Source organism: Serinus canaria, chromosome 2 (genome assembly GCF_022539315.1).
Source record: "Serinus canaria isolate serCan28SL12 chromosome 2, serCan2020, whole genome shotgun sequence".
In the NCBI taxonomy this organism is placed as follows: Eukaryota; Metazoa; Chordata; class Aves; order Passeriformes; family Fringillidae; genus Serinus; species Serinus canaria.
In genome coordinates this window covers 101077610-101105059 of record NC_066315.1, presented here as the reverse complement: position 1 = coordinate 101105059, position 27450 = coordinate 101077610, and the positions used below count along the sequence as shown (strand labels likewise).

The following is a 27450-nucleotide window of genomic DNA, read 5'->3' as shown; positions in this document are numbered from 1 at the left end:
TTCTTTCTCTGTCCATCTGTATTCTTCCGTGCAGCTGCATATTCAGATGTAGACTGGAGATTCCCTCTGCTGTTTCTAAATCTCATTCTGTTGCAAGCATGTTCACGTATCGTGTCTGTGCTGAGCACAAATATACTTGACATGTTAGAATGGTATTCCTTGTTTACAGTGTACATCAAATGCTGCAGTCTGCCATAAAATATAATGGAAAAGCAGAATTAAAACATTAACATTGCCCTTTCCTACTCAAAGTGGTGAAAATAACCAGGTGGTCCCCAAAAATAAGAACAAATAATAGTGCTGAGTTTTTGGTTACACAAATTTGATTTTTAATCATAATTGTCTTGACTTTGAAAAGAAAAATATCATTTTAAAATATCAAATAACATCTGTTTTTAATTACTTTCATACATATCTTGATTTAACTAATAGTTGTTTGATACTGACTATTTCTCTGAGGAAGAAATAAGTGTCCTAAGTGTTCTCTACCCTTAAATATAAAAATACATTGTGAGTGATACATCTCACTCATGAGAGACTTATCAGGACAATAAACTGTGAAAGAAGGTTTTTCCAAGCATTTTTACTTATACTTTAATGTAGGCTAAATTATCTTGTTTGTTCATCCAGGTAAAGTGTTCATGTTAATGCACCTAAACTCCCAGTACAAGATTAAAAAATACAGCATTTGAGTATCTTACTCACAGGCATGAGCAACATTCCTTCACAATAAGGTCCTTGGGGAAAAATAAAAGAAACAAGTAGCCAAAATGAACTCATATTTAGCCAAAATGAACTCATATTTTTGAGCTAGAGAATAGTGATGATTTTATTACAGTCTGATGCTTATGATTGACTCAACATGAAAATAGAAAGTAGAAATGCAAAAGACTAATTAGGTTCTTTTGTCCATTCCCTAAGGAACCTTCTACTGAAGGGGATAAAATGATCCTAAACTTTTCATCCATCATCAAAATTGATTCTGCATTACAAGTTGATATGAAGAGCCCAGTCCAACAAGTCAATTACTTAAGATTTTTGTTTTGGAAATGTTAGATGCAGCATATTTTTTACAAAAAAAAAAAAAATCTGTATGTGTTAGTCTTTCCAAGCTCAGATGAGCTATTTAGAATGAGTGATTAATAGGTATTCATATTTCCGTGATGCAAATCATGCTTATTAAGAAGGAAGCACAAATTAGAAACATAAACAGCTTTCTTGGTGGGAAACACTGATTCAGCAAGTGAAACTTTCTGTTGGACTGCTCTCACAAAGACAGCTCAGGTTTGAGCCATGGTCTGGAGCCTCCTGGAATAACCCTTCAGTCAGAGCTGTGACCTCAAGCAGAGAGCCAATAGCTCTCACTGCTGTCCCATCTGATGTATTCATACCTGTTCCCAAATGAGTCACCCATCATTCTTCTCATGTGCTTGACTAGAATTCAGCAATTAAAATATCTGTAGTACATAGGGTGAAAGAAGGTCCATGTATAACCATGAGACTTACTTCTCTGTAGCCAGTACACTCTGTTGGAAAATACATCAAGGCCTCTAGGCACAATTACATTATTCAAAGGTATTATTCTTGGAACATTACATTATTCCTGTTTTGTAGAAGAAAAACCTGAAGCACACTCTCTGCAATCCACTGTCTAGCAGTGCTGTCTTAAAAGCTGCAAGGTAAAGATTCAAGGCTCTGGCATTACTCAGGTATCCCACATTGCCCTCACTAGGGAATTGCTAATCCCCAGGAGTGCTACATGTAATTTAGAATTTGGAAGATACTAGATTTACGTAGTCTGAGAAAATGTTAATGAGAGGAACAGACCATTTAACATCTCTGCTGTGGGGCAAGCAAATTATGTGAAAGAATGAGTTCTCCAGTTAGACTGGATGAACAACATTCAACTACAACACTGTTTTGATGTAGAGGTTTGGGTTTTTTTTTTAGTTTCCTGCAGTTAAGATCAGAAAAAGCAGCTCTTTTGAGTAGCATAAAGGTGCATATATGGACAGTAGTTCTATGTACACTGCTTTTATTGCATTCAGCTTTGTCTCATCTCAGGCTAGCTGTTTAAATCTGGACAATTTCTGTTACTGCCAGTTCCTCTGTTACTGCAGCAGTACTTATGTGAGTAGTCAAAAGGTGTTGTGGAAATGTGCTATTTATTCTTTGGAAAACCATATGACATTTTCATTTGATTTTGTTCAAATAGAACAAACTGAGCTAGTATTGGAAATCTAACTGTGGTGAAATGTCAATCAATAAGTGTGTAACACTTTATTAGATGGAAACTTCGCTGGCAGCATTAGCTGCAGTGATATAAAAATGTCTTAAATAGCACCTATCAAGAGTGCACAAATAAAGTGTGGGCACAGCCTTTAAAATAAGTTCAGCAATGACTTGTTTCTGAAAATGGTGGAAATACTAACATGGAGCAGGAACAGGTAAGATGATTCAGGAATGGTAGAAGCTGTCATCTTGTGGTTGCTGTGTATTGTATTGTTCAGATCTTTCAAACCTACCTTACTTCTGTTGTCTATGAAGGTGTGTTTGGCTTCTTGTGACTGTGAGGGGCATGATCACCTTTGTGTATTCATGGGCATTTTGTATGTAAGGCACTTCTGCTCAGTGCAGCTCCAGTCCCAGACTGGGATTTCTAGATAGTACCATAATGCAGACAAAATAATGCATTGAGATGGACACTGTTCCAGCCCAGTTAGATCTGTATCAATAAAGAAAATGCCATATGATATTTCAGAGAATAAATACCACATTTCTCCATCTGACTAGCCACAGAATCGTTGCCGAATAGGAGCAGAGGAAATGCCAACAAGAGAAATGATCCAGCTCTAGCCAACAGCTGATGTGTATGTGAATATACATACATTTTGAAAATATGCCTTTTCAAACCAATTATCTAGTTTTATGAAATGAGCAATTTTAAAGGAAAAAAATCTCTGGAGTAATCAGTTTTATCATTGCTCAAAGTATAATATTTTTAAGTATTTCTATATTAAACTGGGAATTCAGAATGGAGGGTTTTTTTATTTTAGCTATTTGTGAAACACTTGCATTATTTCATAAAACAGTGGGACTCTGGCTCACCACTACTGTACATTGTAAATAGCATTGGTTTTGTTTTCTTTTTATTTTTGGAAAGAGATGGAGAATTTACAGGTCAATCTTCTCCTATTCTTCTTCTGTAAGAGGTCTAGTGCTGACTCCTTAAGTATAGGAGTAGGTGGTATAGGAAGCCAGACAAAGCACTGGTCAGTCTCTTGGGAGTTATACATAAAATTTCCACATGCTCCACAGTCACTTAGTAATCTAAGCCTTGTTGAAAGCTAATGGGACTTGAAAGCACTTTGAACATTTCATTTTCTGAAAGCCAATTTTCACATATAGCAGTGCGCAGGCAGCAGGGCTGGCTGACTGGCTAGCTCAAAGCAGGTAGGATTCAGTTTGTGCTTGAAAATCAGCCAATTACTATTCACTGTGCTGTCCCTTGGCTGGTAATGAGAGAAAACTGTGTTTTTCCAGAGCAAAGGATACAGTAGAAAGCCTCTACGTTGCCAGTAGCTGCACTAGGCAGGATTTGTCCCAACAAAGCATTTCAGCTTGCTATATAAGCAGCATTTTCCAGAAATGTCAAGCTAACTGGATTCAGTTGGATCCGTTTCTTATTGACAATCCATCTAAGTAAGGAAATAATGGAAAGCACATTTTAAATTTGTATCTCAGTCCTGATTAACCCATTTGAGTATAGCTGAGGTGACTTACTGTTGAGCAGTGTTGTTGCATACTGGTGTTTTGGGGGTAAGCATTATGAGGTGCTATCATTGCAAAAGGCCAAAAGAAGAGCTGGCAGACTGGCTGCAAGTCAGATATATCTGATATGCATGGTGTGTTCTGAAGCCTGGGTTAAAACTAGTGTTAGAAGAAAACAAACAATTCTATTTGCTTGTGAATTGTGGCAATCCAGGAAATTCCTCTGGCTGCCCTGGAGGACACGAGACCCTGTCAGGGGGCTCAAAGACCTTGGCACAGAGCCCAAGACCCCTGTGCCTTTGATTTAGCCCTTGGGAAAAACAATTACCAACCTTTATATGAAGGATTACAAGCCACGAAAGTTTAAGTAAAATGATAGTGAATTTATCACAGGGTGAAAAGTAGATTTTTTGGGGTTTTTAAAATGGGGGTTCAGGGGGCAAGATGGAGGAGTCTGGGCATGTCCAGCATTTCTTCTTCTTCTTGGCCTCCATCTTCTGTTGTGATGAAGGCAGTTTTAGATTGGTTTAGAGTAGAAGCTCACTAACATAGGTGATAGGTATTAGAAAGTAGTTGTAAACATTGTATACGTAGTTTTTAGTATAAAGACATAACACCACCCGGGGTCAGGCAGAGTGCCTCGGACTGTCTTGCTGAGAGGACCTCGGCAGGACAGGAGAAAGAATTTTATAGATAAGATACAATAAACAGCCTTGAGACCGAGAAATGAAGAGCTCTGACTCCTTCTTCAACTGCCTGGCTGGGAAGAGACTTTTTACCTTTTCTCGGGGTCACTCTGACCAACTAGAGACCCCAAGAGTGAATTAAGTTCTAGTTGAACTTTTTGCTTACAAATTGGTATATTTTCTCAGCTGAGGATGAGGCCATTACTGCTTCTGCAAGCAGTTGGCTTCTCTCTGTGCAATCTCTGAATCTACTACAATGAAAGAATTGTTAAAATGAGGTCTAAGAGAGGTGCAGAAGATTTTTCCATGGGAATAACCAAAGCCTCAGGCATCTTTGCTAGTCTAACACACCTATAGGGAGCCAGCCTCATTGGTAAACCATTCACAACTTTGTTTGTTTATATATTTTCCAATGCAAGAGACATTTGTAAGGAAGATTTTATCAGGAAATCCAGCACAGCTGTATAATTACAATATAGTCCTGTTGAATATTATGTAATAATTAATACTTATAAGGCTAAAGTTAGAAAGTGCTTTTCAAATGTCATCACAACTCAACATTGGAATTAAATATGAATTCAAATTAAATAAAGGGATAAAAGCAAAAACATGGGGTTTTTTCAGCTCATTACAGGGGGTTTATTTATTTCATTGAGTTTCTTTAGTGCATAAAATGTGTATGACAACTAGAAACTAGCAATCAATAAATAACATCAAAGCATTAGTGGCCAGGTTTTGCCAGTACAAACAGCTGTTGCTTTTTAGTGTGCAATTCTTAGAGTGAGAGGCCTGGAGGAGACTTCAGTAAAAGTGAACAGGTGGATGGCACTGGGGTACCTTTTACCTTCAACGCTCTTTTAGTTTCTGGAACAGACTTCGGAGGACTTCATTAAAGCATTTAGAAGACTTCCAGGTTATGCGACCTGATTCTCTTTCATCATTATTTTCTTGAGACCTAGAAACACAAAAGACTGATCTTTATGCATTTTGATATGGGGTAGTATCACTACCCCATATGGTGTAGTGATAGCTTGACTTCAGCTTCATCTCAGATATCAAAATTGTTCGTATAATAGGAACACACATACTGTGCCTATGAAAATGCTCTTGTGTAAACCTTTAAAGTTAAGTGTATGTGTTACAATAGAAAACAAATGTCTACACCTATTTTGAGAAAAGACTGCATAATCTTTGCCTGAGTTTTTGAAGTTTTAGCACAGTTTTGTTCTGGACTTCACAGAGGCATTAAATCCTTAAGAGTTCCTGGAAGCATGAGTGAAAGTTCAACACATGCTATACCATAAGTATTCAACAAGCACATGGTGGAGGACTGCCCCTGACAAATCACATTATCAGCAATTGAGCAGATCTTCAAATTACCTTCCACTCCAGAAACCAGCCAATTTGGGAAGATGAAGATGATACAGCAACAGCTGTATGGCTGTGTGGTCATGGAATTATTAAAAATACTGAACCAGCAGTTTGTCTTGCAGGTTGGCTAAGTCAGCACAGCTGGGATCTGTACCTTTACTCTGTAGTAAGCTGACTATTTTAGATAGAAAGATGAAGACAGGTTAGTTTCTGAAAAAGTAGGATTCCATCTTAACACTCCTTAGCCTACACCTGGTGACCTAAGGAGGTGTCCAGATTTGCAGAGCTGCTGGCCAGTGATGAGCTTCCCAGGAGGCAATTGGGAGGCTAACAGAACTGAACAATCGTGAAAACTTGGTCACAAATGATGCACCTGCAAACTCCTTTTGGCAAAATTTTGGGCAAATTGCCTTATTGAGTAGGAGAAAAATATATTCTGTTTGCGGGAGATGTTCCCTTGCCTGCAGTCAGTGACATTTATAGTGTAAAGTAACAATTAGCTGCAGTTTTTACATACCTTTTTCTGGAGGCATATTTACCTCCAAATTATAGCATGGTTAAAATAGCAAATAACACTGGCAGTACAAATTTCAAATTTTTTTCCTCCTGTGAAATAAATTATCGTACTAACAGCTATCCCAATATCTGTCCCAAAAGGGGGGTTTATTAGGAAAACAAGAGTTCTTGAAATTTTTTATCTACTACCTTGTAGTCTCCTCTCCCAATATTTTATTCCTCTCTGGTTTTATGCTTTGGGGTGTATTTTAGACAATTTCTGCTACATAATGGGTTTGGGAGTTTTTGACACTGTAGTTGCAAAGGGAATCATTGCTTTTGGGCTTTTGTTGTTATTGTTGTTGCTGTGCAGCCATATCTCTTAGTAGGAAAACACTCAGTGTATCTCAAGTTCATTTTGAAGGGAACATACATAGTAAAAGAATGAGGGCTAAAGTGCAGCTCCCTCTAAGTAGGTGTATTAGCTAAGTGTCTTTCAGTAGTCCAGCTGCAGTCACAGCAGCAAGCAGCAGGTTTTACTTCATAAAAAGTGGGGGCAGTTATCGTTGCTACCAGAAACCGCAGTAACCAGTAGGTGAAGGGACCATTTTATAATCACCTCCTCATGCAGTGTGTTTGTGGCTACTCACTGGAAGGGGTGTTTCTGCTCTCTTTTCAAGATGGAATTCAACAGCTGCAGGTGGAAGTCTTGCATCTTGTCAGTCCCCTGCCTGTATTAGCACATATTTATGGCACCCACTGCCCATGCGCTGTCCCTGGGGAGCCTTTGGAGCTTAAGGCTGTCTGTTCATTTTCGGCACATTTCTGGCTTTAATATCTATCACTGAACTTGATCTCAGGTGGACCAAATGTTAGCTTGTGCATTTGACATTCTGTGCTAGAAAAATATTTTAGAAGTTATTTGTTCCTTGTATAAGCTGCTTGCTTTTCTAGAAATTGAAAAATAACCCACAGATTTAAAAGTCCTGTGTGAGTAAGTGCTCTGTATGCGTCAGGATTCAGGCTTTATTTGTTTTCTTCGTGTGCTTGCTTTATTCCCTACACCTGAACACTTTTTCCTATATTCTGAGCTAGTTCATCATATTCAAATTGATCTCATACCCCAGCAGCAATACCAGTTTTCAGAAGTGCATTTCACAATAGGAAGCAGAAATAGAGGAACTAGAAAACTGGTTACAAAAGCAGCTTTAAAGAGTCTAAACCCTTCATGAAAGCTGTGTGATGTTCCATTTCCTAATATGTTTTTGTTCCCAAAGCAGCAACTAACTACTTCTGGTAGTAGAACCAGTGGTTGTAATATACACAACCAATCGTTTCTGTTCAGTTTTTCAATGCATTTAATTAGCTAGGGGTTTGGAGGGTTGATTTCCTTTTCTTATCTTCCTTTGCTTTTCATCTTCTGTTTGCAGTGTGTTGGTGATCTCTTTTTTTTCACAGCAGAGATCTTTGATACCAAGTACTGTATTGTGGAGCTAATGGGGTGTGCCGCAGGCTTTCTGTCGAGTAGCACAGTACCTTCTCTTCAGACCTTCTCCTTCTGCAAGGGGGCAGCTGCTGGGAAAAACCTTTCTGCCTATTGTGCACACATCTGTTAGGCTGATGCTTAGAACAGTTATAGTCTCTTTCTCCTCCTACCACAAGTCTCTGAAATCAAATTCTTTAGTTCTTCAGGACAATACATCCCCCGACCATACCTAGCCTCTCATGCTTTTTAATTCTTGCTGGAGACAAGTAATAATTTATTAATATGTCAGAAAATACTTTTTAAAATGTCAAGAAGCAAAGACAAATGAGATATAGAAGAATTGCTTTCTGAGACTTTAAGGTAGGTTTTGGGGTGGGGTTTTTTGCAGTGTCTTGAACGTGAAAGAAGTTTGGAGTCTACATGTAAGAATTGGACCCAAAAAGCAAGAAAACATATGAGAATATGAAGGGAAAGCAGGAAATCCTGTCAAGCACTTTCAATTGTGGTTGTCTTATTTGGATAGTAAGATTGACAAGAGCATACTCTGTACTGCAGAATAGGACATTTCCTCTAGAAGTACACTTGGAATCAAGGTTGAAAAACTTGTAGCTCAGCTCTTTCTCTGCCTGCAAAAAACCATTACTTTCCCTAAAGATTTCTTTTTCTTATAATTTATTGTCTTTTTTTCTTTTTGAAGAATGGCAAATTCAAAATCTACAGGAATAAATTAGTGTTTAGGATCTCTTCCCAGTTGTAATTTGTGATTCCTGGATGTGAAATGTAGGAATCTTTAAATCACAGCACAAATTATGCAGTCTGTAGGGAAAAAGAAATCAGGATTAAATTCTTGCAGGTTATCCCAGAGCTGTCAAAAAGAAATGACTGTTACAATGTAGGGCCCAACTGTCTTGTATCTCAAGTGAATCTGTGGGAAAGAAAATGAATTAATATATAAAGAAACTTGCTACATTGCCCCACAGTTTCTCAAAGATTCTGCCTTCTTGCAAGGGGACGAGACCTATGTAGATGTGTAGACCATGTACCTTTCCTGCAGCATTACCAAAAATATGCTCAGATTAAATTTACTGAAGCATCACACAGTCCTGTGAAGACAGAACGCAAGGGAGCCATCTAGATTTTCTCCATTAAATCAGGATTCTTGAAGCAATAATGTTGTTATTTTTTTGTCCTTGATCAAGCGTAATGTTAATAATGTGTCATGAACTTGCAGGCTTTTTCCAGGACACTACTCTGTGGAAAACCACCTTTCCCTAATCCTACTTTTAGCTATGCTTCTTGAAAATAATAGCAGCAGTGATTGAGCTGAATATTTGTTTCAGATTTGAGAAGAAAGAAGGAGCTATACAGAGAAAGTATTTTCCTAGAGTGAGTGGAATACTCTGATTCCTTATAATCAGTAGGAGAGGCCGGCACAAAACCTTTCCAGAGCTGTCCTCATTTTAATTGCAAAAGAAAGATACATTGAATCCTAGAATATTGAAACACAAACAGGCTGAACTTCCACTGGAATATATACTAATCATATTACTGTGACATTCAAAATTGCACTGGGACCATGACTGTATCACATATCCAGGACACTTAGGTAGAAGTGAAATGCTTGCTGCAAATTTCCATATGATGGAGAGCGATTAAAGTATTGTTGAAATTCAGAATAAAATCTCACTAAAGTATCACCTGTTCTGTGCTGTTAATTTAAAGAAAAGGAAGGTGTTCATTTCAGTCATCTACAATATCAGCTTGAATTTAGTAATTTCAGAAACTGTAGCTTTAGTTTCTGCTGTTAATTCTACTCTTAAGACCTTCTGACATTTCTTGTGTTCTAACAGTCATTGTTTCCTGTTGTTTTAAATGGCTTTTTCTCCTGTTCCATGAACAATGAAAGCAATTCAAGGAAACCTATAAGGAAACAAAAACTATAAGGAGACCTATGAAACTCATAATATATGCATAATTTTTAAAGACAGATAAAATGAGGAGGGAATACATAGCTTCTTTAAGTGATCTGTGCCAATTATGGGTGGAAAAATTGTAATTTGGAATTGCTGTAAATAAATACAGTTTTTTAAAAATTCAAGAGTTTTAGTCTATTACCCTTTTTTTAAATTTCAGATCTAAGTTATGTCATAACTGTGATGTTATTTGCCTAGTGAGTTGGTTTTGGCTTGCCTATAATGTCAGAGTCACAAAGTCACAGAGTGGTTTGGGATGGAAGGGATCTTCAAATACCATCTGGTCCAAGCCCTCTGCTGTGACAATATAGTAATAATATATTACTATATTTTCTACTAAATGCTTGATTTCAGAGTGAATATTTTCTTTTCAGAGGGAGATCAAAATACACAACATGGGTGCCAAACTGCCCAAATCTGACAATATATGGTTTGGTAGTGCTTGAATAGTGTTGGCTTCTTTTACCAAAGGAACATTAGGGCAATACATTATCCATTTGTTCTCCAATTAGCTTAGACTTAAGTCATTCTTCTAAATAAGCCCCTAATTGTTTACTGCAATGTGACAGTTCAGTAATGGATTCAGTATGGATGTTAAGCTTATAGTTTATATTGTTTACTCTTACTGGCTCAGTGATTTTAAAGCACTGGTTTAAAATTGTGGTGGCACACCAAGCACCACGGGAAAAATGTGTAGGCTACAAACAGGCAGGACCAGGTGCACACAAAGAGATGTGGTTTTTTCTCAACATTTTGCATTTTTGTAGCATTTCCTGTGAGCTGGTACCCAGCTTCAGCATGATGCTGAAGGAAGTCCTGTATGTTCATAGAGAGAAGCACACAGGTTGGGGAAGGCACTGCAGAAGACCTGCTGCCATGGCACATCAGGTTTCTTTGCTGCTTTCCCCACTGTTTTCCAAAGTGATACACTGCAGCAAAAAAACCTATAATTTCTGTCTCACTTCAGGAGCTACAGTTTAGGAGCTGGACTAATTTGATGAATAGTGTACACTAAGAAAAATATTAGAAACCAGGAAAGGCCGCATACTCCACTGAGGCTCATTTCATTCCAAATACACCTTCCCTAGGTTATCATCCAATTGCTAAAAGAAAGAGTGATGTTATCCATTTTTTATAATTCCACTTCTGGGTATTATGGAGATAAATACCTAAGTGCTGGAGAACTAACTTGCTTTCAGAACACTATTTCAGGAGAAAAATACTTAAATGCAGATAGGTAGGATGACAGAAAAGAAATTGACCGACCCTAAATGAAAAATATGATGATAGTGATACAAATATATGTGGACAGTCACAGTTTCACAAAGTTCCCCAGAGACAAGTTTCCAATCATGAGACTTTCAGATAGTAACCTTTCATTTGATTTATTGTTTCAGGACCAATGCAGGAGACAATATATGACTTCTGGAGGATGGTATGGCATGAAAACACAGCGAGCATAATCATGGTTACTAATCTCGTAGAAGTGGGAAGGGTAAGTGGTTTTTGTACTTAAAAAGATGAAAGACATCTAAGGTGTTTGCTTTTCAAAATTAAATAACAGACCAACAAGGTTCTTACATACTAAGTATAGCACATAAAATATGTATGACTGCCTGTGCTGAGAGGTTCATTATCAATTATTTTTAAACATGCCTTGGATGCTTGGCTTTGTTACCACTAGCATAATGAAAATGTAACTGATTAAGCTGCATTCTGTACAGCAGAGTCTGCAAAGATGGAAAAAGAGGGGATGTGTCATATGTTTGTACATATCTCAGATATACCATTTCTCTTAAGAAAGTCAGTATATTTGTTGCAGAACAAGTATGGAATGATCTTTTTCTGGTTTTTAAGGAAGGCTAGGGGAGCATCATTCTGAAAGAGATGTCTGAGTAGTTAAACTATGAAGTTGTTTCTTGGTATATTTGTCTAAATTGGTCTGGCTTGTTTGGGTTTTCCTTCTGGACCAAAACAGAAAAAATTAGTTTTACGCATTTGTGCACTGTTTGTTGATCAGGAGGTCATGTTCATGAGCTGGGTAGTAAAGGAAAGCTTGAGTTCCCTGACTCATATTGTGTAACTCTCTTTCTTTGCTTGGTAACTTCTAAAGCAGGCCTCCTACTCTAGTCATTAGGGCTAATTTTGTTTTCAACAGGTATTGAATGGAACCTTTTTCTGTGTTTCACACAAATGTCAGTAAGTGAGTCTTTTCATTTACTGCTTTGTCTGTGCACTGCTGTCTTAGTTCTCATCTGGGATTTTTTTTTCAAAAAAATTTGCTTAGGAATTTGGCATATAGCTTTTCATTTGATATGAAAAGAAATCCCACTGCTTTTATGGGAGCTACGGCAATTATTGTAAATCAAAGTGTTGAAATAAGAAGTCAAGTGCACACTTCTTGGTTTGAGCAGCATGGTTTTAAGAGATGTTTTTAATTTCACACTGGTGGAGTGTCTGATACCCCCTCCTCCCTGTGGCATTTGCATTAGGAGTGAGCTGTTTATGTGGTGTGAGTTGAAGTCCTTTTGAGCAAGTCCAGTTTTACAATCTCAGTTTGTTCTTCCATATGTCCTTTGTGAACTGATAATACAAATCCTAGCAGATAGGTATCTGTGTGCTCAAGCCTGCTTACAGATCAGGTGCCAGTATTATTTTTAGATGTAAAAAGATGGGGATTGTGACTGCAATTAACACCTGCTGCAGGAGCACATGTATGACTAATTGCAGAGACAAAGAGGGATCATGGGGGCCACTTTAAAAATGCAGTCCCTTGAGTGAGAAAGAAGGTAGAAATAGCTGGGTGGTCACGTATCAATTCAAAACAGATGGATTTGTAAGAATAGGAAGCACTCCAGCAAACCTCTTTGTTAAAGCTTTATACACATTCGTAAGTGCCCAAGCGAAAAACTTAAAAAGGGATGTTTTCTGGGTATGAATAAACAAGCCTGAGAGCAAAAACAGCATTCTGCATGAAACCACATGCTGTTTTCCCAAAGTCAGTATTTGGAAGCGCCAATTAGAGTGAACTGTCAGATGTCAGCAAGGGAGACACCAGTCTTGGTGCCAGTGCTGGCAGTCTCTGCTCACAGCATTTAGGTGCACAGCACATTCCCACAGCAGCAAGGAATGCTTTGTGCCACCATGGAGATTTCTTCAGGGTGCAAGAGTCCTAGTGGGATACAGATCTGCAGCTTTGTTGTTTCTGGCAGTGGTAGAAATGACTTTGTTCTCACTTTCTCTGGAGGCCAGCATAGGTGAAATCAGAGAGCAGAAATTGAAATGAGCTTTTAATGGAAATAAAATTGTATGAGCCACAGAGCAATGCACTCAGTCCTCCATTGGTGTTTTTGTGCCACTCCCAGAGCTGGAATCATCAGCAACAAGGAGGAAAATTGCAAACACACCATCTGTCCTGCAACCCCTAACACAAGCTCTGTGCCACCTTGAGTAGTAATGATTTTAATGGACTTTTGGTAGCAATCCTGTAGGGCAAACCTTTATAACCTTCCCAAACTTGAGGTTTTCTATTTCTATTGCTATCACTGCTGTAAGATTTAAAGGGGTTTCTTATTTTTACTTTTAAACCATGTTGACCTATGGTAAGCCAAGAAGGAAAATTCTTTTGCATTTTCAGGAAACAGGAATTTTCAAAATTTAACATGTTTGCCACACGGTGTACGGCCTTCATGAATTAATCATTGAGGGGGCGTATTTGTATTTGTTTTCCAGTCCTGGCTGGATAGTCATTAAATCAGTGTTAGGAACTTGGTTCTTGCCCTGGAGCATTATGCATCAGGACTGTTTTAATTGCTGCTGGAGGAATCACCATGAGGCTGTCCCTAATACAGGCACCTGCTGCAAATGACTCAGTCCCCCATTACCCTCCAGCAGGGTCCGGGTACATCTGCCAATATCTGTCATTATCTGAGGCACACTTGTCAGAACTGCACATCCCTTTAAGCTCTTGTGTGTTCCAGTGAGGGACCCTTGTCAGTGTTTCTGGCACCTGCAGACTGCTGTGCACCTGGTATTTAAATGGCACCGAAATGTGTTTTGATTGTTTTCTCTCTTTAATGAACCCGCCTGAGGGACATTTAGCTCTTTATCTAGTAGCCTGTTACCCAGTCACTCACATTTACACTGCTTGTGTGGAAATTCAGAACTAGCTTGAGCTGCTACACTAATCCATCTGCTGGAAGTCTTATCACAAAATCTGCAGGGCTCCCTAAGGAGACTTTTGTACTGATAATTTAAGCTAATGATTTCTAAACATATTTAGTCAGTTTTATGAAGACCTCATTAGAATGTGACTGTTTATTAAAAATCAAAATGAGGTCTCACAGTCATTTAGAAAAAGCATTGCTGAGTTGCATGAATAGTTCTTTGATAAAGGATGATGAAGTGGTGCTTGTTAAGGTTGGCCTAGGTTGACAAAGACTTCTACCACAAAAAAACCTAAACAAATAAACAGCCCTTGAAGCAACCTTGAAAAAAGGTCTCTGTCTTCATGCTGGGATCAACAACTTTCCACTCACAATGAAGCTCACAGAAAGAAAATGGCAAGTAATTAATGATAATGATCCAAGAATCAGCATTTTTCTAGCCACTCACTAATGGATAAAGAGCATAAACAAGAATCAAGACTCATATAATCACATCAGTGTGACAACACGCTGTTTCAAAGTAATGTATTCTAGATTATATTAGTGCAAGAGGCTCATGTGCCCATGTCTGCAAGTGCTAGAGGAACTGAAGATAGTGTAATTTCAGGGAGCATCTTTACCTGAGAGATTTAGCATAATCTGGTGGATTATTCTGTAAGAAGCAAAAATTTTTACCCAGCAGTGTGATGATGTTATGATTGCACAGCGTGATCATAAAGTAGACACAGAAGAACACCTTGCTTACTCCAAGAGACCAGTCTGGAGGGCAAATTCCCAGAAAAGCACCGGGAATGGCATCAAGGTGTTTATGTACTGGCCGAAATCTCAGGTGGTTCTTAATTTGTGTTAGTGTTTACACCCACTGAAACATTTCTGTCTTCCTTGAAGAGGCATGGTGGGAAGATTTAGAATATATTCAATTGTGCCATCTAGCTGTCACCTCCATCTTTGCTCTTGTTGGGTTGGTACTAGTACTTAGTTGGCAGAATCAAACTTGGCATGTCCCATTATTTGTCATTGTTCAGTAGTCCCTTTCTCTCCCACTTGCTTTAGGCAGAAGAAATTTAGTAATAACTGATTAATAAATGCTGAAAAATTTTGCTGCAAAATTCAGTAGAGGTGGTTATAAATAAATGCACTGCAAGGACTTATGATTGTCTGTCATGCTTTTAATGTAACAAAATATTCACAAACAAAATCACTATAAATAATTATAAAAAATAAAACCTCACCCCAGGAGCGTAGTAATTACAGTAATTAGAGTTTCTCAATTATTACTCGGAATTAGAAAACAGCCAGTGCTAATAGTGTTAATAAGCACACAAAAGACCCTTTTTGTGAAAGGACTCAAGGTTGAGTACAACAGAATGGATGTGACACAAAGGGGAATGAAGGTCAGCCACAAACTGGTAAACAGCCCCTATGCCTACGCCCACACCTTTGTCCTACCCAAACTGCCTCTCCCTGCCATCTTATCCTTCAGGAGTGGCGTACTTTCCTGATAGTCATTTCACACTCTTCCCAGGTGACATTTCCCTCCCAGAAGCTGGAAGGGCTGTATTTGCATAGGGGAAAAGGAAGAATACAGTGGTGGTTTAACTTTTCCTTGGCTTGTTTTCCTGGACCTGTGCTTAACATGTTATGTATGTGGCACTTCTCTGCAAAAATGGGGATAATTCTGACTTTTCATGCTTGAAAGGGTTCCATATGACAGCGAGGGATTCATACAACAGAATGAATCCCCTCTTCTGACAGAGGGAATACCTTCTTGATGCCAGTTTGCTATAAAAAGCATTACTTGTAAGATAAAGTGTCAGAAAAGGACACCTAGGAAAGTCTGTTCTTCCTAGGAAAGCTTGTATGGTAACAGCCCTAAGCAATTGTATGTTCCTGTCTTTGGGTTCTCAGGATGTGTAGCACTGGTCAGCATTCAAGAGACATTTCTTAAACAGATTCAAATATGCTTCCCTAACAAATAAAACCCAAAAGTCTTTATGACGAACCAGATCTTCTTCAGATCTACTTGATAATATTTGTTATCAATAGAGATTATACATCCAAGAAAAACTGCTAAATAAAACCCTGTCCAAAGACTTCTTACTGGAAACAGATGAAAAAAAAATTTTCATTGGAAATTTCAGCAACAAAAAAACTGTGTGAAACTTCCAACTGACTTTAACACCTATGCTTAGAATGAAAATGAAATTTTTTTATCACAAATCTATTACAAAGTTTGTACTTATACATTTTACAAGTTTTTGAGAATCTTCCATGAAGAAGATGCTTCTAATAAACAAAGGTAAACTCAAATTGTATTTAAGATTCAGATCACCCAGTACTGTGATCTTGCAGAGGTGAAACACAGTGACTCTTCAGCATGTCTCACAAATAGCACATTTGTATTTAGTATAAATGGAAGAACACTCTGTCTAATTGAAACTCCCTCTAAATGTAATAAGCCAAATTGCCTACACTGGAATTAATTCAGGATACTGGTGTAAATGCTCCTTAGGAGGTGTGCCAAAGAGTTTGTATGCATACTGGTGACTAAGGTTTCATTTCAACATTTCTACTGAAAGAAAGAAACCACATTTTATAAATAAGAGGGGAAAGGTTGTTATAGGAATCCATTTGCTTCCTCAAGATAATTCTAGTCCAAACTCCTTAAATATATAAATAGTGTCCTTCCCTATCCATTGAATATTTTTTTCCTAATCTTGTTTACCCCCCAGAAATGGAAGTTGTGCTTATGTACATCTGCACAAGGTATTAAATTCTGTTGTTACACTTTTGATTTCACTGTAATTCCAGTATCTCTTATTGGGTAGAGGACAGTTTATACCTTTATAGAATATCAATGAGTAAAACAGTCAACCAATTAAAATTTAAAAGTATTGTTAATCTTTCAAGTCAGTGAACCCTTTTAGTCATAAAACAGATTTCACCTATCTAGATTTTTAACCAGAAATAGTAGGTTTACATCACTGCATTATGCATAGTAGGGGAGGAGCCCTTAGGGAAAATTTAGTTTGTTGTCCTTCAGGAAAGAGAAGGAAGGACTCTTTGCAATTGTCTAGAAAAGATGTACCCAGGTTAGCAATGTTAGCATCATGAACAGAACATCGAGCTAGAGGCATTCAGCACTCTCCCATGTCACATGGAGCAGTCATGGGTTCAGCTCTCAGTGTTTTGTTGTATTCTCATCTCCAGTAAAAGCTATGTTTCAAAGAATGTTAACCAACATTGATTAATATCTTAATGCTTACTAATCCAATTGAGATAATTCACTTAGAGAAACAAACAGAAGAGGTTTAAGGATACACAAATGCACTGACCCCTTTGTTGGACTAACTGAAGTGCCACCAGGGTGTAGGATGCAACTTTGGGTGCAGTTTACTAAGAGGGAGGGCTCAAGGTTCTTACTGGAATAAGCAATGAAACAGAGACAATCCATATTCCTCTGTTGGTATTAACAATGGGGCAGGAACACAGGACAGCTTTACCTTGGATTGCCTTACCCTAAAGGAGCTCTTCTAGGCCAAATCTTCTTTATGGGCAAAAGAAGGCCACACCATGGCTTGGGCCTGTCACCTTGATTTCATCTAACCCACTCTGCCAGGTTGATGGTGTGCTGACAGAATACTTAGTCTTAAGAACAAAGGGTCACACTCACTTTGTCAGGTGGAAAGCATTTGTTTATGGCTGCTGCATGTCCAGAAAGCCAGCTCTTCTGGGCAGAAGATGAGTGCACCCACCAGGCAAACTAGGGCTGCACTGTTAGGGCAGCAGAAGGTGGGCAACTATGTCAGCTCTGAGTCATAAGAGCTGACATAGTTCTCCACCTTCTGCTGAAGAAGTTAGCCTGAGCTGGTAAAATTCATGGAGACATCTCTCTCCACGCTGGCAGCTGTGAACAACATAAAGACTTCTGGCTGACTTCACAGAGACCCATTCATCTGATGGTGCCAAACAATACTGTATTTCTCAATAGTCTTCTACACCTCTTTTAGAAAACTGTAGAATGAGGTATAAAACTAATAACAGACTTGCTCCAAAAGCAAACAAAAGAAAATTAAAAAAAGTAAGACTGGGTTTTATCTCCTGTCAAAGGTTGTTTTATTACACATAAAATGTTCTTATATCGTAATACATTTTTTGTTTGAAAAGTATTTAAATAAAAATATGTTCAATTATTGGATGTTCTTTTAGTTCAAGTCAGCCAAATAAAAGTGTCTGTTATCCGAGCTACATCTGTAAAATCTGTTAAAAATTTTTCCAGTGAGCATGGTTGGCTGTTTCATTTTATAGCCAAGAGGTTTCACTTCAAAATTTATGTCTGACTTATCGTCATTACTTAGTTCAGGATTAATTTTAGATTAGAATGTATAATACTGCTCTTCACTAATGACAATCCATGCAGGGCATAGTCAGTTATATATCTCACCCCTTTGCTGAGAATATTTCAGAATCAAAGGCAATTGGAAAGTTTGAATAACCAGTGTTATTTAAACTGTTCTGTATGGACTGCAAAGTGTATTTCACAGCCAGCTCACATATTAAGTCTGTAATATTGCTCCTATTCCAACATTCTAGGTAAATGAATTACTGTCCTGACTTTCCTACTGCCTTTAGCTACATGTGTCACATTGCCAAATGGTTAAATATACAGCTTCGGAAGTCACAATTTGTGCTCATTAGCCATCCACAGCCCACAGTATTTGTTATATTTAGAACTAGCAACAACAACTTTCTGCCTTCATTTTTAATTCGAAGTTTCACGCGTTAAACTGTTTTACTGGGGGATGGAACTAGACAGTGGAAGTAGGTAATTCTCTTCTCCAAATTTCTGAAATTATTAGCAAAATAAATATGTTTGAAACAATTGGACAGTGTACCTTGGGATGAATAGATTAAACCAGAGCATTTTCATTATGTGTCTGGCAATCATCCTTTTATCTCATCTTGTGATGAACATCTGTATTTTTTGGCATGTTGGTAGGATATAAATGTGGGGTGTATGTGAACAAACTCTCAATTATAATTCTGCTCAGATGAGATTTCAAAATTATGTTTTCTTCTTTGTGGACGATACTGTTATGGAAGCAACTGTGTGGGAAAAAAAGATCTAGTGCATTTAATATTCAGTTCTGGAATCATGTATCAATTATTTAGTTAAACCTTCTGTTAGTAAGGCTTTTTTGTAAAACACGTACCAAATGTTTATAAAATGGAAAAGAGATTCGTCAAGTTATGGTAGCTAAAGCTGTGCTGAAAAGAAAAATTGAACATATGCTACCAGCAGTGTTTCTCATATTTAATGAGTAAAACCATATTCTATTTTGTTGCAATTGTTTTTTCTTGTACAAATAAAGGCCCTGATCCAATAAGCATTTATAGATGTTATTTTGATTTACACTAGTTAATCTACTTCTGTCTTTAAGACACCTTTGCATTTGTTTGGGTGGTCCTAGAGGAGATGGGAGATGGATATTTAAGCATTTTCTTGACTTCTGGTTCACCCAGAGTCCATGGAGTTCTCAGGTCCAGAGGTCAGCATGTGCTGAGCATTGCAGAACAAGAGCCAAAAGTAGGAGAAAAGCCTGAATTAAAATAAAGTTGGGCTTGGGTCTTTTTTCCTCTGTTAGAGAGTGAATCATCAGTTGGTCTGTGGCTCTGACTGAATTCTGGCACAGTTCCCGTGGCTTTCACAGCCCCTATTCCACTTGGGAGAGTTTTCAGGAAATTGTGTTGTCATGGATCCTTCTGCTCAGCTCCAGTCTGCTCCATGCCCAAAATCCCCTTTGCAGCAGTAAGAAATCCCTGGTGGGCCCAAGCTGCATGAGGCACAAAAGGCTATAACTTCTGTGCTATAACATCTCCCAATGCTTCCCTAATTATTCCACTGTATCATCTTAAATAAGGTTTAAAAAAGAGTGGAATTGATTCCAGCACTTGAGGCATAATAACATGGGGACTGCGCTCTTCTAAATTGGTCTTTCCGAATTGTCCCTGGTTCTTAGCCATAATAGGCAGTCTGGACTTACCAAGTTAAAAACAGGTATGTTTGCTCTTCAAGGAAAGCGCAATTTAATTCAGCCAAGGTTGCTCTCCCCCTGTCCCCCCACCACCCCACTTGTTTGTGTTGCTAAACTAGAGCTGTTTCAAGGATGGCAGGTGCCCATCAGAAAGAAATGAGGCTAAAGTCAGCAGCAAAGAGACCTGCTGATGGGCACTGCTGTGCCTGGGATCCACCAAAGAGACCTGCTGATGGGCACTGCTGTGCCTGGGATCCACCAAAGAGACCTGCTGATGGGCACTGCTGTGCCTGGGATCCACCAAAGAGACCTGCTGATGGGCACTGCTGTGCCTGGGATCCACCAAAGAGACCTGCTGATGGGCACTGCTGTGCCTGGGATCCACCAAAGAGACCTGCTGATGGGCACTGCTGTGCCTGGGATCCACCAAAGAGATCTGCTGATGGGCACTGCTGTGCCTGGGATCCACCAAAGAGACCTGCTGATGGGCACTGCTGTGCCTGGGATCCACCAAAGAGACCTGCTGATGGGCACTGCTGTGCCTGGGATCCACCAAAGAGACCTGCTGATGGGCACTGCTGTGCCTGGGATCACGGCTGCAGCTGCTCCCTTCCTGCATGCAGTGGCCCTCTCCATGTGGTTCAGGTTCCACCTATGGAACAGATATGTGAACAGGCAGGAAAAGGGAATTGGCTCCAGAGGAGGGGTTGTGAGTGTGTTGCTGCAGCCCAGAGGCAGTGTGAATTCTCTTACTCTTCATGAAGAGTCAAAAAAGTCATTTTAGCCATAGGTGGGAAAACCCTGTTTCAAAGAGCTTCTGGCAAGGCTATAAAAGGGTCAGTTTGGTGGCCTGAGGGATTTGAACAATGTGAATTTTCTGGATTATTTTAACAACACGGACAAAACAATGAGCATTCACTGTCTTTCACTTCGCTTCTATGAGAGGATTTTTGGAAATACATCTGAACAAAATAAGATCTGAATAAATATCAAGTAGATGCAACAATAGATAGCAGCAGTAACTACTAAACTGCTTGCAGCAATAATCCTGCAATAATGCTTTTGAAATGTTTGTTCATTGCTTATAGTGGATAGATACATTTTAGAGATGAAGACACATTTGTCAGAGATCCTGTTGTTTGGGATCCTGGGAATGGCCCTCTGCTTGGTCCTTGGCTGGTGGAATCCTTCTCTTCTCTGGCACCCTCTCAGCTTTCTGACCGGAGCATGGTGGAGGGAGCAGTCTTGCCACCCTTGCCCTGTTACAGCAGTGCCAAGCACTCTCCAGGGTCCTAGCTCCAAGCCTCTCACCATGGAAGAGAACTCTGGCGTTGCCAGTCATCCTGAAACCACCCTTAATACCAGATGAAAGGTGAAAACTACAAAGAATATTTTTTAGCCGTGCTATTGTGGTTACTAGGTCTGAAGGCAAGCACAGAAACCTGAACTTTAGCTCTGCTCTAGGAGCTTTCCATCAGCTGCATAAGCAGGAACAATCTGTTAGGATGCTTGTATAATTTTGTGGCTGGGAGCCAGGGCTTCTGACCAGGCTACTCTTTTTCTGTGAAGAGGATCCTGATGTGGGGCTGTGTTTTGCCAGCCCTTCAACTCAATTCTATTCAGATTTAAATTTTATCCACTAATGAGCCAGAAAAAGGGCCAGAACTACTGACCCTGCCTGGACAAACTTTTTACTTTATCAGCCAATGTCACTACTGTGATGTGGCAAGACATCCAATCTATCCAGACAGTAAAGAAGGATTGCACACAATTATCAGCAACATTCTGGAAACAAATGCTTAAGAAAATGTATTTTCTTTTTCTTGACAGGCCAGGTTTTGACTCTCTGCATAATCCTTTCTATACTGAACCTGGAGTTTGTATAAATAAATCATTTGAATCCTGCATTACAGTTTTCAGTGTATGCCTATACACACGTTCATCTGTTTTACCTTTTGCTCAGGATTAAACATGGTAGTAATCCAAATATTTTTGCATAAGAATAGGTCTGAAAAATACTCTTATCAGTTGTGAAGCTTAATTTTTTTTCTATCGATTTTTCATTTAATACATAAAGTATTTAAGTTTTTTTACCTGACTTATTTAAATGCATATTTAGGTAAACTAGATTGACATGTATTAAAAGATAATTTTAAATTTTCCCTTTGGTGAGAGAAAGAAACTGTTCCATGCAGCAGATGTATAACAGATGCCACTCCTAACACGTACTGCACTGCTGGATGATGGCCAGATGCAATGGTGATAGCATAACTATTACCATGATAAAGCAGAGTAAAAGAGAGATGTAAGTAATGTGTTAGCTTCCCAGCCTACCACTTTGTCCACACAAATGGGAAGGAGGGGAAAATTCTTAAGTCAGCTATCTACATCATTATATACACTTTTAAAAATAGCACTTAGTTTAGGTTGAGCTAAGTGAGATGAATCCGACCCATAATGTTTGGAGTTACCTGTGAATTAGTAGTTAAGCTATGTAGAATTATAATAGTTAAAGCCTGGGCATAAACCTCAGTTCTTGACTTCAAGCATTGAGTTTTGTTATTTAACCTCTCATCAGCTTCTTTGGAAAGTTAATTTGAGGATACAGGTGCTTTTCTAAAAATAGAGAATCATACAATAAATATCTTGATTTAGAAGGAATCCGCAAGGATCATTGAAGTCCAGCTCCTGGCCCTGCACAGCACCATCCTGAAGAGTCACCCCAGGTGCCTGAAAGCATTGTCCAAATGCTTCTTGAACTCTGTCAGGCTTGGTGCTCCCACTTTTCTCCCACTTTCAGCCTGTTCCAGGGCCCATCCACCCTCTGGGGGAAGAACCTTTTCCTATAGCCAACCCAAACCCTCCCCTGACACAGATTCAGGCCATTGCCTTGGTCCCTCACTGGTCAGCACAGAAATGAGATCAGTGCCTGCCCCTCCTCTTCCCCTCATGAAGAAGCTGTGAACTGCCATGAGGTCTCCTTCCTGTCTGCAAAACACTTTTATTTTAGAAGATAGAAAGGTATTTTTGAGACAAATCAACAAGTAGAGGTCGGGGAAAAAACTTCTGGTGGTATTTGTCCCTCTGGGCACACTCTGCTTTGGAAAGCACAGGAAACAAACAGTTCAGTTACCATAACTGAACTGTTCAGGGCATAAATATCCTTTGTGCTCCAAACAATTTGCCTTACTGCACTAAGCACAACTCAAAGCTCATATGAAACTCTGAAAGCTGTCTTAAAAAGAGAAGAGGCAATGTCCCTCAAACATTTACAGGTGCAGAAAATGTGACTGTTCTGTGCATGATTACACTTCAAATCAGAAATCATTGCACAGAATGCAAAATGGATTATGTATGAACCTTCTAAAATAAATGAACCTTAATTTCTTTTGTATCTTTTAAAGGTCAAATGCTGCAAATACTGGCCAGATGACACAGAGATATATAAAGACATTAAAGTTACCTTAATAGAAACAGAGCTACTGGCTGAATACGTGATTCGAACGTTTGCTGTAGAAAAGGTAAGTTTCCAAATTCAGTTTTCTTAAATACATTGGTATCTGCCAAAGTAACTTACATGCAAATTCAACAAGGGAAAGTTAAATCTTTTGACTGACATCCTGGGTTTATAGGTTTTTTTGGGTAAACTACTACCGCCCTCTTATGGTAATCTGTGTTTTTCTTCTTCAAATGCAGCAACTGTTCTGTGCTTTTCATCACTGTTGGCCCCTGCCTGAGTTAGAAAAAGTGATGTTCCTTGCCTAGGAGAAATCGAAGCCTCCCTCCCAGCAATCAATTGAAAAACACATTTGTGCTGCTTTCCCATCTTACATTCCCCACAATCATTTTCTGTCTGTACCAGAGGCTGCATGCAGCATTATTCAGAAGTCTGTGGTGGAGAATACAGTTTTCTGTTGGGCCGGGGTGTGCCTGGTCTGCAGAGACAGAACTGTAACAAATTACTGTTCTTCTTAAGGCAATTTCCCTTTTCACTGGAATCCATCCTTGCATGGAGAGTTCCAGCCAGTGTGTTGTACTACTGTTTGTTAGAGTAATGCCACGCATTTGTTTGATGCTTTGTAGCCTGTAGAACTTGCAGCTCCTCAGCTGCAATATATGGAAAACATAGAAATAACAAATAATGGTCTCACTGAAAGTGAGAACAGGCAGGGTCAGTCAGTCCATGCATTTTGTGTCAACTCAGCAGTTTCATTCAGAATTCATTAAAGAACAGAAAGGTTTTAACTGTATGTATCAGGACCCGTTTGAGTTGCAGAACACCAAGGAAAAGGCCTCCTTGGTAAGACCAGATATTCCTAATAGCATACCAAAGTAATGCTCATCACCACGAGTAGATTTTCAACTAATTAGCTTAGAAAGCTTCTTTTGCTTTAGTTGCAGTACCCGTGATTTATTTGTTTTCTCTAATGATGAAACAATATTCATTTATGGGTTTGAAGAACATCATATTTAGCATCAAAGAATCCTGCACCCATGTACCTGAAACTGCCAAAATGACTCCCCCACAGGGTCTCTGTGCACACGTCCAGAGAAACAAAGGAATTAGGGTTTTTTTCCTGTTTTATTCTTCAATCTAATACCTAAATATGCATCAATACAGCAACCTGAGGGTAATGATAATAGAATTATGGGGTTTGAATGAATTGAAGTATTGTATCATGTTTACCACTCTACATATTGTAGACTGAATTCACTCAAGCCTGTTGTTTCCTTGCATTTAGGTATTTTTAATAAACAGATGAGAAACGTTGGCTGCACTTTGAAGTAGATGAAGCACTGGTTGATTTCTATTCTGCAAATTTTAAGCTCATGCTTTGATGTTAGCTTTTCGCTCCTTAACTGGGACTGAAGAAAAGACCTAGAGGATTTTACAGTTGAACATAACCAAACTGTCTTGAATAAGTGCATTAGAACAGATAGAGATAAAAGGCACTAAACATTTTATTTCTTTTTTAAAATCTCCATCTGAAAAGATTTCATTTAGACACTGCTTTTTAATAGTTGGTAGTTTTTCAGTAAGCCTCTAAAAGCAGTGTCACTGTAGTTTCAGTAAAGTACATTTGGTTTTACTCAATTTTCCATATTTTTTAACTCCTCCAATGGTACTGGAACATCCAGTCTGAATTTCTTTCACCGTAATTCTCTCAAGTTTATATTTTTGATGTACCGAGATTGGTACTTTTCACCTTCCCTAAGGTGCATGATGAGACAGAGAGCTCCCTAACCAAACATGCAGATAATAGTTATTGAAAGGTGGTATTGTCACACTAAACACTGGAGCCTCCGCTCCAAATTTCACTAACAGCAGCTTCAGTAACTCAACAGGAAAAAATTGCCTTAGGTGGCCTAACCCCCTGTGTCAGGGTGACTTCTGGGGACAACATCTGAAATCCAGAATGATGAATCCAGATTAAAGATTTAGCACGTATGTAGTGCAAGGATGGAGTTAAAAGAACTGGCCTCGTCCATTTTAGCAGATGAGGAGGAGGGTAAGGAAGATCTAATTGCAGCCTCAAGTTCCTCATAGATGTTCAGAAAATCAGAGGAATCAAATTCTCCAAGACCTTTAGTCCCTTCTGACCGTCCTTTCTGTTTGTCGATGAACATCTCATACCTGCTCATAAAGTAAAATTTATAAATTGATTTGCTTGAAGATAAACTGATCACTTACTTCTGTTTTGTTGGGGTTTTTTAATGGATATTGAGTAGCAGGGGGATAATGCTGAGAAAATTGAAGCCAAAAGTGCAGTCTGATTTTGAAGACTGTTTCCTAGATATGCTTTGCATTGTGTGAATAAGCAGTTCCTTTGGAGCAGTTTCTTTACAGCACAACAGTTAACTCAGATGAATAAGTAATACACGAATAGTAAAATACAGCAGCAGCTTATGTTTTTGTAGAATTTTTTAACATCCTAGGATTTAACCATGTACAGCATTTTCTGTTTGTTTGAGCTGTATAGTCTTTCCCAGATGAGCATATGCTTTTATGATTCATGCAGTTGTGTGCTATTTTGGGTTTAGAAACCAGCAGGAAAGCTAGATATGAAAGTCATTCCTTTGTAGATATAATAAGAAAACTCATTATAAAGTATCCTATATGCAAAACCTTTCCTAAGTCTCTGTTAACAATGACAGACAAAAATTCAGTCAGCCTGACAGACAGCCTGTTCACAACTAAGGCAGAGGATGTTCAGGACATAACCTGATCTGTGCAGCAGCCAGGCACATTGATTTGGAGGGGCAGGTTGTTTTTTGTAAATTGTTGGAAATCTGAGCTGTATACTGCGTGAAGAATTTGTATGGGATACTCACTTCAGTCCTCAGCTTGAATAGTCATGGCATTGCTTTTTTCTGTGGGATCTTTGTTTCTTTGGGGGTCATGGGCTGTTGTTACAAGCAATATAAAAGTGTTTGAGGCACTACCTTCACCTAAACAGAGTTATTTGCAGAGTTGAAGGCCTTGCTTACAGTAGCAGAGATGCATTAACTAACACACTCTAAAATCCCCAGAGAGCAGGGACCAAATTGTATTCAAATATGTTTGCTAGACTGTCTTAAAATGCAAATTGTTTTGTCTGTTCCTGGATTTCATTATGTTTTAAAATTGGTTTTTAGGATATAAGGTCATTTCTGTTTAAAGGGTGTGATCTCCTCAGTCCACAATACTGCCTCATATGCTCTTAATCCTCTCCCTTGCCTGCCTTTTTGTGTCTGTTTCCAGGGGAGATGAGATACTGCTCTTAGCAGATGCCCTGTCTCCACAGACCCCCCAGTCTGAGCTGTCAGAGCATCAAAGGCTCCAACACACACTAAGTCCTCTCTAGTCCTGTAGCACTGGCATGTCCAAATTTCTCCACCACTGAAAATCCCAGACTAATGCATAATAGCAGTAAATTAGGAAACTTTTATTACTTATTATTCAAAGAGAATAAAACCTTTTATGTGCAAACCAGCTCTAGACAGAAAATAAATCTTTAAGAAGAAAGCTGTAAACTGCCAGTTACTAGTATTGTTGACATTTAGTCTATCCTAGACATGATATGCCATAATTTTGCTATTTTCTTATGAGCTATGTATGATGGCCTCCAGTTTGTGGATTTCTAATGAGAATAAAATAATGGCAGCTGCATTCTTAAATGGGGAAGGGAAAATACAAGCAGTAAGAAAATAAAACTTAGCATACACACTTCTAATATCCAGACTGCTCCCCAAAGTCACATGGGAAATTACTTGCACAATCAGCTTCTCATTCATACTTGTCTCACTATATCCATGTCCTTGTAGACTGTGGCAAATCACCTGAACAGTGAGCATGTGGAGGGCTACAAACAGAGCCCCTGTGATTGAAGGTGCAAAAAGGTTTCCTATTATTCAGCTTTTTCTTTCAGAACAGTGAAGGAGAGAAATGAAAGTTATGCTGAAGCTGTAGTGCCTTGAAGTCAGCAG

General features: G+C 38.8%; 1 protein-coding gene across 6 annotated transcripts in view; it reads left to right on the top strand.

Annotated features, from left to right (window-relative positions):
- Positions 1–27450, top strand: part of PTPRM (protein tyrosine phosphatase receptor type M) — a 443671-nt gene that overhangs the window by 396852 nt on the left and 19369 nt on the right. For all 6 annotated transcript variants that reach the window (XM_050971530.1, XM_050971533.1, XM_050971531.1 and 3 more), the window contains 2 exons: positions 11180–11277; positions 23388–23504. In XM_050971530.1, the coding sequence (XP_050827487.1) occupies positions 11180–11277; positions 23388–23504 (215 nt within the window). The remainder of the gene's footprint in view (positions 1–11179; positions 11278–23387; positions 23505–27450) is intronic.